Source organism: Mus caroli, unplaced genomic scaffold, assembly GCF_978045245.1.
Source record: "Mus caroli unplaced genomic scaffold, Mus_caroli_1 scaffold_10, whole genome shotgun sequence".
NCBI lineage: Eukaryota > Metazoa > Chordata > Mammalia > Rodentia > Muridae > Mus > Mus caroli.
Window position 1 is genome coordinate 24,103,746 of NW_028227265.1, and position 16,489 is coordinate 24,120,234.

Genomic DNA, 16,489 nt, shown 5'->3' on the forward strand with positions numbered 1-16,489 from the left:
CAACAGACCCACAGCTACTGTGTCCCTCCCTCCCCAGACCACAGCCTGCATGCCTGTGGACTTCCAGGAATGCAGTGACAGGACTCCATGGAACAAGGCCAAAGGGAACCTGACCAGGTCCAGCCAGATGGAAGAGGCTGAGCAGTATACCCGGACTATTCAGGTCTCCCTCTGCAGAAATGCCAAGAGGGGAGGCAATCCCAGCACATACTCACACTGCTCTGGCTTATGTGCCAACCCCAGACACTGGGGAGGTCACTCTGAGAGTCCCCCCAAGAAGAAGTGCACCACTATAAACCTCACACAGAAACCTGATGCCAAAGACCCTCCTGTCACCCCCATGCAAAAACTCATATCTTTGGTCAGGGAATGGGACATGGTCAACTGTAAACAGTGGGAATTCCAGCCACTGCCAGCCTCCAGGAGCAGCTCTGTGGAGGAAGTTAGCCTGCATGTCCCCTCAGGAAGTGAGGCTGCTCCGCAACCTGGTACCTCAGCTGCTTGGAAAGCTCATTCCATAACCTCTGAGAAGGATGCTGGTCCCCAGACTGGACCTGGAGCTGGAGTGAAAGACAAGGGTCCAGAGCCAACTTTTAAGCCATACTTCCCTACAAAAAGAGCTGTTACCCTAAAGGACTGGGGCAAGCAGAGGCCCAAGGAGAGAGGTGAGTCTTGCCCCAAGTCTCATTTCAACTGAAAACAGATCTCCCAGCTAAGACCATAGAGAGTGACTGAGCAGGGGCCAGAACCTCCTATGCAGGCACCAGCTCTGTGTGAGGTAGCAGACACAGAAATGAGTGGTACACTGGCTTATTAACTTGAGGAGTGAAGAGGTCATGTGAGGAGGAGTGATGAGCATTGTGGGAGAGAACCTAAGAAATATGAGCTAGAAAGAGGCCAGCCACTGGGGAGTCAGCAGGCAGGGAGAACATGTAGGGTGTTGGTGGAAGCACAGGGCACTGCTCTAGCTGGAGGCCTGGATTCCAGTGCACAAGCCATTAGGAATGACACTGAAGCCAGGAGTCATCTTACCAGGTCTTAGGGGCCAAGTTCAGAATGTGGTGCTCTGTTCTGCCCTTAATAAGGATGACCAACTCCTAGAGGATCTTTTAAAGGGAACCCATGATGAGGTGTGTGCTTCTGAAGAAGTGAGGTCATAGGAGGCCAAGCATTAGCGGTGTGGATGCATTCCAGGCTGGACAAAGGAGGCTGAGTAGTGGAGGGAGGAAGAGGTGCCACCAAGAGGCCAAGTGAGCAAGTGAAAGGGCCTCTAATCAAAGTGGGTGACAGAAGAAAAGAGACCTCTGGGAAAGGCACATGTGGCATGGGAAATACTAGGGTCCTTTCAGGAGGGACTTTGGGGACTGAGCTGATGCGGGAAGTTTGCTGAGAAGTGCCATGTTAGGTTATTTTCTCAGCTTCCCTTCTAGTGGCCGGGGTCCCACTTAGAGGTGCCCTCTTGGACTCTGTGAGGCATAAAGTTGGCCTGTCACACATATGGATAGCGCGCACCATTTTTTTTCCAGAGTAGAGAAACGTGAAAGGCTGCCTAGAAAAGGTCTGCTCGCTTTTTAGTTTTATAGCTTCCAAGTCTTCCACTGGGCTTCTGCTGATCATATTTCATGCTCATCCTAACTTGAAGAATCTTAGAGTTCTGAAATTTAGGATTAGGCTTGCAACAGTGTCAGGACAATGAAGTGGTGAGGCCAGGGTACCCTTGTTATAAAAAGTGGGAAGATTCTGGGAGTTGTGAATGAATGTACTGATCTGTCACCGGGAGCCTCTCTGCTTGCACTGAGCCTAGGCTCCCAAGCCTAGGAAAATCCCTTCTTTCTTTTCACAGAAAGCCCTGCTCCTGAGCAGCCTCTGCCTAATGTTAACGGGACAGACAATCCAGGGGCCATCCTCAAAGTGGCTCACCCCCCTGTGGTGGGTAATGATGGCTCCTGCATGTTCTTTGAAGACAGCATTATCTACACCACCCAAATGGATAACATCAAGCATACACCACTCACAGCCAGCCCCCAACTTCGAGGTGAGGCTTTGCCTGTGGAGATGCAGAGCCCACACCCAGGGTATTAAGAGTGAATGTCCCTAGAGAGTTCTACAATTCTTCCTGCCCTGTGTTTCTCTCTGAGGCCTTAGCTGTGAACAGCTTTAGTCATAGCTACTCTTTCTACTTCACAGAAGTGACTTTCCTGAGCTTCTCTCTGTCCTGGGAGGAGATGTTTTATGCACAGAAATGTCACCGCTTCCTGACCGACATCATCTTGGATTCCATCAGGCAAAAGGATCCCAAAGCTATCACAGCCAAGGTGGTGTCTCTGGCCTACCGACTGTGGGTATGTATGACAGGCCTTGGGGAACCCTCTTTCTTCTCCACAGGTCCCTAAGCCACTTGTGGTAAGTTGTATAAAACAAGAGGAGGAGGGGAAGAAGCCAGGGACAGAAGAGTAGCTGAAAAGGCAGGGATAAGAATGCAGAAGCCGGGAGCTGGTCATGGCTCTGCCTGACTACAGGCTCTCTTGATAGACACTGAACATCAGCCCCAAGCAGTTCGTGGTGGATCTGCTGGCCATCGCTGGCTTCAAGGATGACCGGCACACTCAGGAGCGTCTGTACAGTTGGGTAGAGGTGAGGCTTACCTGCCCTGTATAGGGTTCAGCAACTTTGTGAATGTCACATGGATATTGTTGGGCCAGCCAGTGCTGTCATCTAAAAAGCTAGCCAGCTAATAACTCAGTGGTCCCGGGTCCCATGGTGGTAGATGACTGAAATTAATCAAGTCTAGTCAAAAAGCAACATTTGGGAAACCTATTTTTATAGTTTTCCTCTAAAAACTATGACACTAGCTATGCTCTCACCACTAACTACCCTGGTCATAGTTGGGAAGCACTCCAACACATGAAATGGAGTCAGGCCTTTAGAGCCAGTAATAGCTAGTTCCCCTACTGAGCTATGATGTCACCATATTTTTTTTTATACTTAAGTTCCTCTATAGCATTTTTTAGGATTTACTTTCAATGTATGTGTATGGGTGTTTTTGCCTGTATGAATGTTTGTACACTATGTGCACACAGGGCCCTCAGAGGCCAGAAGAGGGTGTTAGACCCTTGGCAATTGAAGTTACAGATAGCTGTTAGCTACCATGTAGATGCTGGAAACCAAACCCAGGTTCTCTGCTAGAGCAACAAAGCACTCTTAACCACAGATCCATCTACCCAGGCCCTAAAGCATCTTCTGAAAGCATTTTTGAGGGGTTTCAAGGTTTGTTTTTTTTTGTGGGGGAGGGATGAGATAGCATCTCTCTATGTATCCCTGGCTATCCTAGAACTATTACTGGCCTCAAACTCACAGAGATGCAGATCTGCCTGCCTCTGCCTCCCGGTGCTGGAATTAAAGGCCTACACTACCATACTGAAAAGGCAGTTTTGTAAAGAAAAAAAAAAAAGTTCAATAAGGGCAAAAGGATGGTTAAGGCTTGAGAAATTTTCCCCAATTTAGTTTGGTTTTGCTGTACGGGGGATTGAACCCTGAGCATCATGAAACCCACGCAAGTACTCATGTCCCAGCCCCTCCCTTTCAAAGTGTGAGATGCGGTGTAGCCAAGTTGCCTACTCTGGCTTTGAACTCATTTTGTTTTGTTTTGTTTTGTTTTTTTGTGGTTTTGTTTTGTTTTTGTTTTTGTTTTGTTTTGTTTGTTTTTTGAGACAGGGTTTCTCTGTGTAGCCCTGGCTGTCCTGGAACTCACTCTGTAGACCAGGCTGGCCTCGAACTCAGAAGTCCGCTTGCCTCTGCCTCCGGAGTGCTGGGATTAAAGGTGTGCACCACCACTGCCCGGCTAAACTCATTTTGTAGACCAATTAAGGTTTTACTTTTTTTTCTTTTCTGATTCTCTAGAGTAATTTCAGAATTATGTGTGATTTAGTGAACTTCTCAGGAACCTGGCCTTTTATAATCAAGTACATAATGCTAATGTCATTTACCTTAAACACATAATTACCCATTTACTGTTAGCTCTCTAGCTTGTTAGTTATAAACATAAAGTCAGCATCTATGTCTAGAAAGTGGATACGAGCATCAGGGAGCACATTTTTTATGATCACTGTGCTCAGTTCTCTGGTAGCCAGAGCCCTGTGAGATGCTCGAGAGCAGAACTGAGCCCTAGAGCACCAGAGCTCCCTATAGCCAGGCTCCCTTCCCTTCCCTGCTCAGATAAGGGAGCACCCCTCACACAGAGCTAGAGTGAGAGGCCGGCCTAGAAATCAAGGATAAGATAGGCCTTTCCTTGCAGCTCACACTGCCTTTCGCCAGAAAATATGGCCGTTGCGTGGACCTGCTCATCCAGAGGGGACTGTCCAGGTCTGTCTCTTACTCAGTCCTGGGCAAGTATTTACACGAGGGCTAGAGAACCCAGAAATGTTGGTCCCACAGACGACCAACACAGACCAGTTGCCCAAGGCTCATTTTCTGTGGAAACCCCCAGAATGCACATGCCCAGCCAACGGTGCAAATCACTTATTTTTTTATTATAAACAAATAAAAAAGTAAATAACAAGACAAATGCCTAGATTCCTTCTCTGAGAAAACAGAGTGTCACTGCCAGTGAAACCAGTAGACAACTCTAACCAAAAGCATCAAGTCAAAATGACCAAGGGGGCCCCGAAAACAAAAGGTTGGCGATGGGTTGCCAAGGAATTCAAGAATAAGGGGGCTATAGGGGCAGGCTAGCCCCTGTGTTTGGAGAGATTAGCATTATTCAAGGGTTGAGGAGCAGCCGCTGGAAATCCACTTGTGTCCTTCATGACTTCCGAGAGCTCCACACTACTCTACCAGCCTGGAGTCTAGAAATACTCCCCTCTGCCCCATCATGCCCTTAACTCACAATCAGGGAGGTAGTTGGAGAGGGGACAGAAGGGTCCCGGGAGCTTCAGATCAAGGTACGTAACTAGTCTCTGCAGCCAGATGCCCTTGGAGAGGCCCTAGGGCCGTCGGTTGATGGCTACAGACATCAGAAAGGGTAATCAACAAGGATATTCCTATTGGGTATGAGGGTGCTCTGATTATAGCAGATTCAAAGGCCTGGTATTCCTTGGAGTTACTGAGTGCTGTTCATCTTCAGGCTGGACTCAAACCTATGGTGCCAAGTTAAGCAAAGTCAATGTTTTGCCTCTCTGGTTCTAGGGGTGGACATGGAGTCCTCTGGGGAATGGCTCTGACCCACCTGTTTCCAACTCCCCTAAAGAAAAGGCAGCTATAGCCCAGGGTAGTTTTGGGAAGGACTGATGGGCATAAGGCAAAAGATGGCACTCACACAGGACAAATCCTTAAGGCCTCTGCCCATGGTCTGCCCTGACACACAGCTGCTGTCAGAATCACTAGAGCCACTGGCTGATGGGCACTGGGATGAGACCTCTGAGTCCTCGGGAGCTAAGGAGGGAGATTGGGTGAGTTGTTAGCAGGGGGGACCCAGACCTACGCCATCCTCCCACCGGAGTAAGCCCATACATACTCAAAGAAGGCTGGCTGCCCAAGTCCGCCTCAGCATCTAGTGATGCTTCCTCTGGGAAGTTGGGTGGATACAAGGACCAGTGAACACCCATAAGAGCTGGATCTCTGTACAGGTGTAGATTAAGAGAGCCCAGAACAGAGCCAGAGGCACGGTCTCCAGGAAGGGAACCCAAGGCACCCAGATAAGGGTTGTCACAGTCATATGGGGCCACAGCAATGGAGGCCCTAGAGCGAACATCTGAATAAGAAAGAGGGACAGGTCGGAGCCCCGTCTGGCCTGAGCCAGGGAGCACAGGCCAGCAGTAACAGAGGATCTGGTCGCCACCTCACTCCACCCTCTGTAGGATGCCGACTACCTCGTCTCTTCAGCACGTAGTTGATGTTGCGGTCATTGATAGCTTCCTCACTGGGGGCAATGTCCCAGAAGGCTTTGCTCCCCACACCCATGGATGCCATCTCAGCCATGCGCACCTCTGAGTAGAGAGTAAGGTGCAAGTGAGGCCCCCGAGGGGCATCTGTAGTTTTTCCTATATACCCATATCCCAGAAATTAACCGCTCTGTGCCAGACTCCTGTCCCCACAACCGCCCCAGGGAAAGGTGCCATAATGTCCCTTTCAGGGCCTCAGCCCTCTGATATCCTGAGGAGAAGTTATGTTCTTTTCCTGCACTGTCTGCTGCTGCTGTGCCTCCCCTCTTCCCAAGCTTTTCCAAGTCTCTAGGCCCAGCCCCGTCTCTGACAGGACACACTCTAGGAGCCTCACTTCTCACTCCCTCCCCGCATTAAACCCTTCTCAGGCTCCTGGGAAGGCATATATTTTGGGGGTTTGTACACGGACTCACCCTTGTTATAGACAGCCTGTCTCCACAGGAGACGGGAGATATCGGCTGTCCAGGCTTGTTTGGTGGCCACATCGGAGGCCTGTAGCACAAACAGGTCCTTGGCCTTGCGTCGTCGGAACCAGATTTCAAAGCGCAGTTGGCTTTCCCCACAGCACTCAGTGAGGCCAAGGTCTGCCATCTACACGGCCAGCAGAAAGGAAAACGGTGAGGCACGGATGGGGCACTGGAGGCAGAGGTCAGGGTCGTGTAGACTTACTTTGAAGGAGCGCTTGTAGGTGAATATGTCAACCCCTGCAGGCCCACGGCGGGGCTTGCTGAAGAGCAGCAGCTCCTCAAACAGGAAAACGCGACGACAGGCTTTGTGGCGCCCAGCCCGCACTGTGAACTCATCCTGCCGTACCAACTGGCCCTGTTCCTTGAGGTTTACCTGCAGAGTCGAAGCCCTTAGCTGCCCAGCTGGCCCACCCCCTTCAGCATCCACAGTGCTTCCCCACATGGCCTGGGGTGACTCACGTCACAGCCCTGGATGGCATCCATGGCTAGCAGGTCATTGCCGTGTCTCAGCTGGAAGTGCACAAGGCTCTGGGCTGCCTGGAGGGCACCCAGCTCTTGCGCTGGGCCCCCACAGGCCCTTGCCAGCTCCTGCAGCAGTAAGGCATACTTGCTCATGTGCTGGATGGGCTTCAGTAGGTAGGAAGCCAAGTCCAGGTGGTCCCCCAGTGCTTGCTGCTTCTCCTGCCGTACATGAGGAAATGACAAAGTGGTTTTGGGGTATGCCACCCAAGCCCTGCTCTTCCTATGGTCTCTGGCTCCTACCTTAAAGAAGGTGTGACCATAGTTGCTCATCAGAGCATCGGAACGAGGTTTGTTCTTGCTGTAGAGGGCATACATTCCAAACTGCACCCTCTGCAAGGATACACAACTCAGCCCGGGTGTCGGAGGACCAGCTCCCCAAAGCTACCCCCACCTCTTAGCTTAAGAGGACAAAGATACCAGTGATGACCTGCCCTACTCCTACAGACCCCACTTTGAATGAGGATGACCCAGCATGAAGCAATGCTGTGCAAGAGCTGGCTGGGCTGCATAGCCAGCCTCACATTCAGCTCTGCCCCTCCCAGGGTTCTGGGACCATAACTTGGATATCATAAGCATAGCTGGGGACAGTGAACACTGTGAGGGCTCTCCTGGGGTTAGAACTCACTCTCTACTCCTCCTTGGCCTCTACTCAAACATCCCCTCTTTTAAACTGGGAACCCTGCCCCAAACATAATTCACAGACAACTGACCTGCTTATCCCATCCTAAGTGTAATCTAGAATGATCTTGTTTATTTTTATATCTCTCCTGCAGAACTTAAGAGGCCCTAAGAGGCAGACATTTCTGTGGGTCTTATTCATAGCTGTACCCTAGTGGCATTTGCTTTCCCCCACAGCACTCGATGTGGCACAGTGCTCTCTGTGCACGGAGCCTGACACTAAGTATGTGTCTAGATCTCAAGGGTTCCACATGGTAGCCTATGGAACTTACATGGCGCAGGAAGGCATGAGCCACTCGAGGTGGGTGCCGGGTGCAAGCCTCTAGCTCACGCAGGAAGAAATTGTAGTGGAAGTCCCGAAGCTTTTCAAGGTTGCCAAAGAGGTGCGCACGCTGGCCACGGAGGCCCTGGGGCACATCAGGTCGATCTAACTCAGGGAAGTAGTTCTGTATGGTATAGTCAAGGGCCCGGACATACTCACGCTCTGTGGCCACCATCTCCGCCAATACTAGCTGTAGCCTATGGGGTAGGTGGAGTCAGGACCCAAGACCCTCCACAAACCTCCCTGCCCTGCCTTCTGTCTATACCTGTTGGGGCTCCTGAAGTCAGAGCTGCCTGAGAGAGGCACAGGAGGAGACGACCTGGGCCGGACACCTCCTTTGGCCTCCTTTGGTCTGTGGCAGTCAGTAACAATGGCTGCACAGTGGCCACGACTGGAAACATCTTGGAGATGCCTCCCCAGATTCCGGTCGAAGCTGTAGGCCTTCCGCAGTGGAGGGACAGTGGGTACAGCAGGAGCCCGCCTGACATACAAAGTAGCAGTGCTGTTCGTTGCTGGCATCGGCTTCAGTGCAGCCTCACGCTTTTGGTCCAGAGCCAGCCAGGTGTCCTGGCACTGTGCCCAAGCACAGCGACATTCCTGGCGGATGCTTTCAGAGCCCAGGCCTGTGGCCAGAGCCCACATTTTTCGGAAGTGGGCAGGGGGCAAGTCAGGGTGTCTGGTCCAGTGCAGCTGTAGCCGCTGCAGCACAACCTCTGGGCGCTCCTGCTCCAGCTCTGTCAGTAGCCGCTGCCCCTCCTCGGTCCACGTGGAGGCCTGCAACACCAAGGCCACAGAGACATAAAAGTGGGACCCCAGCAAGCTGCAGTGCCTTCTGTTATGCTCCCTTATCCCACCCACTGGCTGATCTGGGGACACTGAGCCTGGGATCAGACTGAAAGCAAGAGAACAAGCGACCAAGCAGATTGAGACTCTGGTGGAGCTTGGGCAAAGCCAGGATAGGACCTCAGCCACCTGCTTGAAGAACTGAAAGAGCTTCTCAGCATCTGCCAACCGCTGGCGCCGCTGGGCCAAAGCTCTGGAAAATTCCGTCAGCTGGGATCTCAGGGCCAGAAAGCGCTTTCCAGGGGACCCCAGTTCAGCAGCTTCCCAGCCAACCAGGGGCCGCAGTAACTTCTCCCCTTGCGTGACCTGTTCCTGGAGAGACAGGGCTCAGCTGGTGATCAGCTCAGACTCAGACCCTTCCTCTGGCATCTACATAGCATCTCATGCTGTACAGTCCTGGTACAGCAATCCTCCTGCCTCTGCTTCTGGAGTGCTGGGACTAACGGCATGCATCGCCACGCCTGACTTTCTGCCACAGGAAGGTTTGAACATACTATTTCCCAGCTTCCTCTCCCCATCCCTAACTCATTTTTGCTCCAATGAGCCTAAACTATACTTCCATGCTGCTGCTTTCCAGAGTCCTTTGTCTCTGTGTGCAAATACATCTGACTATGAACCCTTTACTAGGCCTGAGCTCCACTGACTGGTAGCCTCCAGGACAGAAAGGATTATTATTGCCCCTGGCAAGGCGGCTCAGTACCTGCAGAATGAGCAAATAGCCAAACTGACCTGGGCAACCAGGTCCAGCTCTTGAAAAGGGCCTTGAGCCTGGAGCAGCATGTCGAGCGAGGGCTCCCCTGGTTCCTCCACTCCTGGCCAGCCCACCTTCTGTAACCACACTTCAATCTGGGGGAACACAAGCGGAGACACGCAAAGGCAGCTGCTATGGCCGGAGCTATAGCTAAGACCAAGGGCAGGTGGGATGCAGTCTGGACAGTAGCCCCCACCTGGCGCAGCACACCCTCCTGGGCTTCCAGTGCTTGCAGGAGCTCGAGGGCCCGGATTCGCTGGTTGCTCTTCAGGGCTAGCTGATGCAACAGTTCATCCACCTGACCGTAGAGCTCATCAGCCTTGTCTACTGCAGATCTGTGAAAGACACACAATCTTGTCTTGTGCTCTGACAGTCCTGTTTCTCCACTCTGTTATGCTGGGACTCAAATCTAGCATGTGCTGAGCCAGCCGGTTGAGTGCTTGACACAAACACAGGAGGTTGAGCGGGGTTAAATTCTGATAGCTGGGGCTTGCAGTTACCTGTAATCAGGGCTCAGGGTCACCTGGGGCGTCCCTTGCTTCAACCATGCCAGCTCCTGGCTTCCCTGGCTTTGTAACCATGACAACTGTGGTGAATCTAATACCTGCTGCATGAGGGACTGTGTCTGCTGTAGCAGCTGACCGACTTCCTGTAATGGAGAGTAACAGGCAACTGGTTGACATGGGGGAGAAAAAGGAAGTCAAGGGACCCTCAGGGAGACTTAGGAGGGACACTCACTCCAGATTCCATGGGTGGCCGCAGTGCCGTCATACTGTCAATGACACCCTGAAGCAGGGCCCAAGCCATTTGGCAACTCTGCTGCAGGGCTTCCAGACGCTGTGAGCAGAGAAAAGTATGGCCGATGTCCAGGGATGCTCCCAGCCTCTAGGGTCTAGACCCCTGCAGCCAGTTTCATCCTGTTCAAGCTGACCCAGGAAAGGCTCCCCAGCAGGTTCATTCAGGTTACCTGTATAACCATAACCCTCCACCCCCACCCAGTGCACTGACCATCCGGAAATCCAGCCAGCCTTGGTGGCAGTAAGACAGGCTCCCTCCTAGAGAAGTAGGCAACTCCACGTTAGGAATGTGGGTCAGCAGGCTCTGCTGAGAACGCAGCTGCTTCCACTGTAGAAGAAGGCACCATGATGCAGGAACATGTGGGCAAAGATCTCCCCACTTCCATCCTAGCCAGCCTGGCTCCGTACCTGAAGCCCGACAGGCACGTCCTCTGGCATCTTTCCAATGAGCAGCACTTGTTGTACAGACCCCGGGGATGCTTCCTGCAAGGAATCAAAGGTCAGCTCTACCCCGTGACTATCCGGAAAACAACAGGCCAGCGTGCACACCACGATCCTCTACTCACCTGTAGCCGGCTGAGGCCCCAGGTGAGGGAAGAGCTCGGCGAGCAGACTCGGGCATCGACTAGTACGGTCAGGCCCAGTGCCTGCACTGTAGGCCTAAACGGTGAGTTTCAACACCCGATTCACAGATTGTAGGACTTCACGAGTCTAGCCTCAGCACCCTCCTCCCCTCCCCATTCCAAGTTTCTCCCTCTAACCTGGGGATGCCTCGCAGGTAAAACAAAAGGCTCAGCAGCTCATGGCTATTAGACTTGGGATGGAGCCAAGCTGGGCTGTGGGCACACAGAAGCAGCACCGCTCGGCCTTCGACATCCCGTGTCCCTGCGGAAAGGAGCGGGTGAATACTGGCCTAATCCAGCCACCGTTCCTCCACCTCATCTAAGTCCTCTTCCTAACTACCTGGTAGGGCAGCCATGCCACTGGCCAGTAGCTCCCAGGCGAGGTCTCGAGCTAGGAGACAGTCAGCAGGCTTAGGGAAGCTGGATCCACTAGGGTCTTGAGAAGAGAAATGGCTTGGGTCTGAATCAGGCCATTCGCCCAGAGACACTGTCCACAGACTAGGGCTTCAGACTGAGGAGGGCCAGAACCTCCCAGTTCTCAATGCCCACCTCCAGATAACCCCATTCCCTCCCCAGACTTCCCAGTCTCCCTTACCTGCCTCCAGTAGCTTTGGTGATGTCTCTGATAAAGGGCTACAGCCAGCTGGCAGCGCTCTGCCTGGACCTGGGTCCCCTGTCAAGCCTTCCCCTCGATGGTCATTGTCACCCTGTGTCAGGTTGAGGTGAGAGGACCCAGGACATAAGAGGTTTTCCAATTTAGAGAAGGTTGGCTCCTCTGACTGGGTTGGGGGGGATCCTATTATGCTCCTCTGGTAGCCCCCTGGCCCATCCTCAGCCCTTTGATCTGGAAGCGATTGAGGCTCCTTGGCCAAGAAATCTCCCTGTAGCCCTACACCTTGGGTTGCCCCTGCTGCTGGTCTTGAAGGTCTTGGGTCCATAGCCTGTATCTCGTGAGCAGGTTCCTCCTCCTTCCGGGTGTTCCTGAAACTGCACACAGCAAATCTCTTCCCATCTGCAACATGGCCCTGGGAGTATGGGGATACATCCCCACACTCAAGAGGCCCTTCCATCACTCCCTGGTAAGAGTGGGTCTGCTCTGGATAAGTGGATAACGCGTTGGACCTTGATGTGAAAGAAACTTCAGCTCATCCAGGAACTGGTTTGAAAATGGTGGGGCAAGACTCCGCAGTCAGGAGGAAGTGCTAGGCTGGGTACCAGGTCCCCTGAAAGTAAAAGTAAAGTAGTCCAGCCTGGTGAGGGAAGAAACAGGGTCTCCTTTGGGCCTAAGGCCGGCTTACGCTTCCGTGAACCACACTACCGGGTGGCCATACCTTCGGGCACACCTTCACGACAGGCTTAGCAGGCTCATGCGCAGCTCTCCGCTCTAGCCCACCCAGCCAGGCCTTGGCCTAGGCGCCTGTTCCAGTGCTCCCGGCCCCACACGGGTCACCCGCATACTCACACCCCTGGGACTCGCAGTGGGGAACTCTGAAGCTCGGAGGCTACGCCACCAGAGCCGTCGAACTAACGAAGAACAAACGCACCGCAGCCTCGACGATGGGTACCGCGAGGCCGCCCAGATTCCAAGGGCGCCACCTTCTGGTGGCTCGAAGGGCCGCAAGGCCGCTGTGGACGCGGCGCTCTCTAGGGGCTGGAGGACCAAATCACAGGTTCGTCCGGAAGGCGCAGCTCTGCGAGCCCCAGGGTGCGGAGGAGAGCCAGGACCACGCCTACCGCCCCCTGCCTAGAGCATCCACGCCCATGGGCCGCTGGGTTCCTACTCTCAGCGCCTGGGAGACTTGGCGAGCCCTCCCTCGACTTCTCATTCTGCCGACCCCGGCAACATTCATTCCACTGTGCTCACTGTGCTCAGAGCTGGAACTGTCTGAAAGGGTGAGTGAGCCATGGCTCTGCAGGATGGAAAGAAGGCTCTTGCAAGAAGCAAAGGACGCCCTTGTGGGAGGAGGGCAAGGCTCCTTTACCATTCCCGTGATGGGACATGGGAATACTTGCCCAGCTTCCATGTACAAGATGAGGACCACTCAAGCCCTCGTGGTCCTCAGAGCTGCCCCATCACCACACACACACAGACATGTGAGTCCACGATTAGGGGCAGTCTCCAGAGAGACTCCCTATGCCCAGGTAGCTGCGTGTGGATAGTGGGAGGGACCACTCCTCTGTAGCCTGAATCTCCCCTTCAAGTTTCCAGGCCCACCCACCATGAAACAGGTTGGATGGGCTGTGAGGTGTAACTCAGTAGCAGAGCCCTTGCCTGACTTGTGTGAGCCCCCAGGTTTAATTAATAAAACAAACAACAAAAAGACAGAGAAATAAATTAGAGATAAACGGTGACATCCTATGACTTGTTAAACCCGGAAGGTGGAGAGGGTAGGTAGCTATGTCTCTGGGTGGGAATTGACCCAGGCCTGCCAAAATACGTAAAGCTCAAACCCTCTGTTTCTTTGCATTCCCTGAGTTCTCTTTCCCTATTCACAGAAAAGGGTGGGTGGCTAAGAAAGCTGGTGCCCTGGGGCCAGAGACCAGCTGGGATCTGGTTCTGTCACTCACCTCTTGTGGGCTGTTCCAGGGACCCTTTTCTCTTTGCACCTCATCTTCCTCTCCTGTAAGACAAGAAAGCATTCTTTTCTCTCGGGGTTGCCCGATGGACCAGGGAAGACCTGATGGATGGATCAGAGATATCTGTGTTCATGCCCTGCCTTCCCACTTCACCCTTCGTTAGGGAATCTTGAACTGATGAAAGACACTGGGATAGCTGGGAGATCCCTACTCGTTCTCAACTCTAAAGTCTGGGGTCCTTTTGGAGGAAGTGGGCCTGGCCTAACACTCTTTTGAATTTGTGGGAAGATCAAAAGAAAAAGGTTATCTGTGCAACCAGACAAAGGCATGTAGCCCCCTGCACCATGGCCTTGGTCCCTGGGAGGAGAGGACACTGGACATAATGCCTTCCCTGGCTCTAAGTCAGGCGATTCCTTCATGAATCTAGTTATCAGCTGCAGCTGTGGTAGAAACAACAGGCGTCCTCACCCATCTCTGACTCTAAGGCAGATCCTGAAGAGCAAGGGGCAAGGCTGGCCTTGGAGTTGTCCTTCTCCAGCCCCAGCTCCTAGGCATGTCTTCCATCTCTCCTTCCTCCAGCTTCAGTGAGCATCAGGTCCAGTCTTGGCTTCTGTCCTTGGTTCTTGTCCCAGGCCACCCCCACTGAGTCATTGCCCCTCCCTCCCTCCCTCCCTCTCTGCTTCCCTCCCTCCTGCTTCTGAGGCTCACCTCCACCCACTAGCCAGGCCCCCAGGAGCTGTAAGAAGATGGACTTCCCGGGAGGAACATAACCCTTCCCAGGGGTGAAGCAAATAAGAAGCATCAGGTCTCAGGCCCTAACTGACCCGGGCCCTCTGAACACAGCAGGCGGCTGGGGGAGCGAAGGCACGTGTGCTGAGACAGAGGCAGGACTAGGCTGTGGTTTTCTCACTCCACACAGAATGTGCCCTGTAAGCAGGCAGACTGAATATTGTCCAGTTTGATATTTCGAGCTCTGTATGTCAGGCCTGGCACAGAATAAATATTTAGGGGTATCTAAGACTAGTCACACTGCCCCTCCCGTCTTGAACTCTTCCCACGTGGGTGACGTGGAAACCAAGGTTAGAGAAAATGACTGACAGACAGACTCAGACAGAAGAGGCAGAGAGCTGTGAGGCACACGTATCTGGGATGGGAAAGGCATGGAACAGCATCAGGGAGAGACACTGGCCCAGTGCGGGACAGTGGGGGGCTAGGCCTGGAGCCAACCTGGGGTGGCTGACCACAGCAGGCTTCCAGAGCTGAGCTTGCAAGTCTGAACAGTGACTCACGAAGGCCATCTCTGGTTCTGCTGGTTGCTGAATCTACTCAGAGAAGTCTTTTCCACTGAGATTGTAGAATGTGGACAGCCCCCCCCGACCCCCTCCCACCTCCCCAGCCCTCCCTCCCTCTCTTTTCTTGACAACATCCATCCATAAGGAAAGAAAAGGGAAGAAAAGAAAAGAAAAAGTGACTTCTTAGCTTTGTAGATCTGGGGATACAGGACAAATAACCACGATTCCCTTAAGTCTGTGCACTACTTAAGTCCCTTAAGTCAGAACCCCTGTAAACAGCAAAGCAACTGGTTTCTCAAACCTCCCAGACCCCTCTCATCTTTGACCCAAATAAACCCAGGCTCCTGGGAGTGGCATTCAAGGCCACCAGAGGCATCACAGCCTTTTCTCCGAGGTCCCAGACTGCATGGGGAACACAGCTGACTAAAACCCTGTTGTCTCAGACCACCTTCTTGGACGGAGAACGACCCTCATTGTGACCAAAACCCTTCCTTTCAGCCTGGTGTTGGAGTGAGTGCTCTAATCTAGGGCTTGAGAGGAAAAGGCTGGAAGATACACAAGTTCAAGGCCAGTCAGGTCTAAAAAACAAGTTCCAGACAAGACAGAGCTTCATAACAAGAGCCTGTCTTTTTTTTTTTTTTAAATGGAGGGAAGCTAAGGGAGATAGCTTTGTGGATAGCATAAGGCCCTGTGTTTGATCCTCAGAACACTTTTTTTTTTTTTTTTAAAGCTAAACATGCTGGCACACTTGTAATCCTTGCACTGGGGAGGCAGAGGCAGGCAGATCCTGGGCTAGTCAGCCCAGCCTACGTAGCAAGCTCTAGGCCCATGACACCTGGATCCCCTCTCTCCATTCATTCCAGGTAAGATAACCACCCTGTCATTTTTGTCCCATCAAGTGACCAAACTTTTTTGTTGTTGTTGTTTTTGTTTTTGTTTTTCGAGACAGGGTTCCTCTGTATAGCTCTGGCTGTCCTGGAACTCAGAAATCTGCCTGCCTCCTAAGTGCTGGGATCAAAGGCGAGCACCACCACTGCCCTGTCTAGCTTTCCTTTCTTGGAATCCACTATTGGAGCTTCCAGATAATCTACTTCTTCCTGTCCCCCTTCTTCCCAGGACCCAGAGACCCACAGCCTTTTCCATGCAACTTTGCCTTGCATTAGGAGCAAGATAATACAAACAACTTAGGATCCATTACCACGGAGCCAGGGCTGGGACACTTCTTTCCCATTTTAACCTTAGCAGTAATCTTATGGAGTGTTAACTTTTGTTCTTGTTAAATATGACTGTTAACTCTTTTGTCCTTGTTGGTTTGCTTTGTTTTCACTGTGTACCTCTGGCTAGCCTGGAACTTGCTATATCGGCCAGGCTGGCCTCGAGTTCACAGGGATCCATCTATTTCTGACTCTTCAGTGCTGGCCTTAAAGGGGTTTTGCCACTACACCTTGTTCCAGCTATCCCATTTTAGAGATGAGAAAACTAAAGCTCAAAAAGCTTAGGCCCCAGGCCCCAGATGATATAGATAATAAGGCACGGCTAGGACTGACTCCAGATCGTTAAATTAACTACCAGGTCTTATCATTGTGAGCAACTTGAAGGCAAAGCTACGTCACTCTTCCTTCTTATCCCCGTGCATAGCATAGGGGGGGAAAAATGACCAAGTCTGTGGGTCGTTGAC

General features: G+C 52.4%; 2 protein-coding genes across 7 annotated transcripts in view; one reads left to right on the forward strand and one right to left on the reverse strand.

Annotated features, from left to right (window-relative positions):
* The window catches only part of Kctd19 (potassium channel tetramerization domain containing 19), a 29,991-nt gene extending 25,448 nt beyond the window's left edge, over nucleotides 1-4,543 (forward strand). For 5 of the 6 annotated variants that reach the window (XM_029481022.2, XM_029481021.2, XM_029481024.2 and 2 more), the window contains 5 exons: nucleotides 38-665; nucleotides 1,844-2,035; nucleotides 2,188-2,342; nucleotides 2,533-2,634; nucleotides 4,295-4,543. In XM_029481022.2, coding sequence (XP_029336882.1) covers nucleotides 38-665; nucleotides 1,844-2,035; nucleotides 2,188-2,342; nucleotides 2,533-2,634; nucleotides 4,295-4,408 — 1,191 coding nt within the window. In that variant the 3' untranslated portion in view covers nucleotides 4,409-4,543. The remainder of the gene's footprint in view (nucleotides 1-37; nucleotides 666-1,843; nucleotides 2,036-2,187; nucleotides 2,343-2,532; nucleotides 2,635-4,294) is intronic. The other variant, XM_021170033.3, reaches the window with a different exon arrangement.
* Nucleotides 4,544-4,586: 43 nt separating this feature from the next.
* On the reverse strand, nucleotides 4,587-12,012 carry Plekhg4 (pleckstrin homology and RhoGEF domain containing G4). Its single transcript, XM_021170029.3, has 21 exons — nucleotides 11,538-12,012; nucleotides 11,283-11,378; nucleotides 11,081-11,204; nucleotides 10,886-10,979; nucleotides 10,728-10,802; nucleotides 10,531-10,647; nucleotides 10,261-10,359; nucleotides 10,023-10,171; nucleotides 9,719-9,857; nucleotides 9,501-9,617; nucleotides 8,901-9,083; nucleotides 8,194-8,702; nucleotides 7,879-8,125; nucleotides 7,169-7,258; nucleotides 6,866-7,087; nucleotides 6,609-6,779; nucleotides 6,353-6,530; nucleotides 5,868-5,984; nucleotides 5,513-5,749; nucleotides 5,315-5,430; nucleotides 4,587-5,135 (listed from the first exon to the last, which is right to left on the reverse strand). Exons 1-21 carry the CDS (start codon nucleotides 12,010-12,012, stop codon nucleotides 5,130-5,132), a joined length of 3,561 nt encoding a protein of 1,186 aa, XP_021025688.3. The 3' UTR covers nucleotides 4,587-5,129.
* Between the last annotated feature and the right edge of the window lie 4,477 nt (nucleotides 12,013-16,489).

What these genes read in the sequence shown, in the direction of transcription:
- Plekhg4 (XM_021170029.3), bottom strand. Translation starts at nt 12,012, where the DNA reads ATGGAAGGGCCTCTTGAGTGTGGGGATGTATCCCCATACTCCCAGGGC. An exon ending in TGGCATGGCTGCCCTACCAG is followed by an intron (nt 11,205 to 11,282) that starts GTAGTTAGGAAG and finishes TCCTTTCCGCAG; the next exon opens with GGACACGGGATGTCGAAGGC. An exon ending in AGGAGGGTGTGCTGCGCCAG is followed by an intron (nt 9,618 to 9,718) that starts GTGGGGGCTACT and finishes GTGTTCCCCCAG; the next exon opens with ATTGAAGTGTGGTTACAGAA.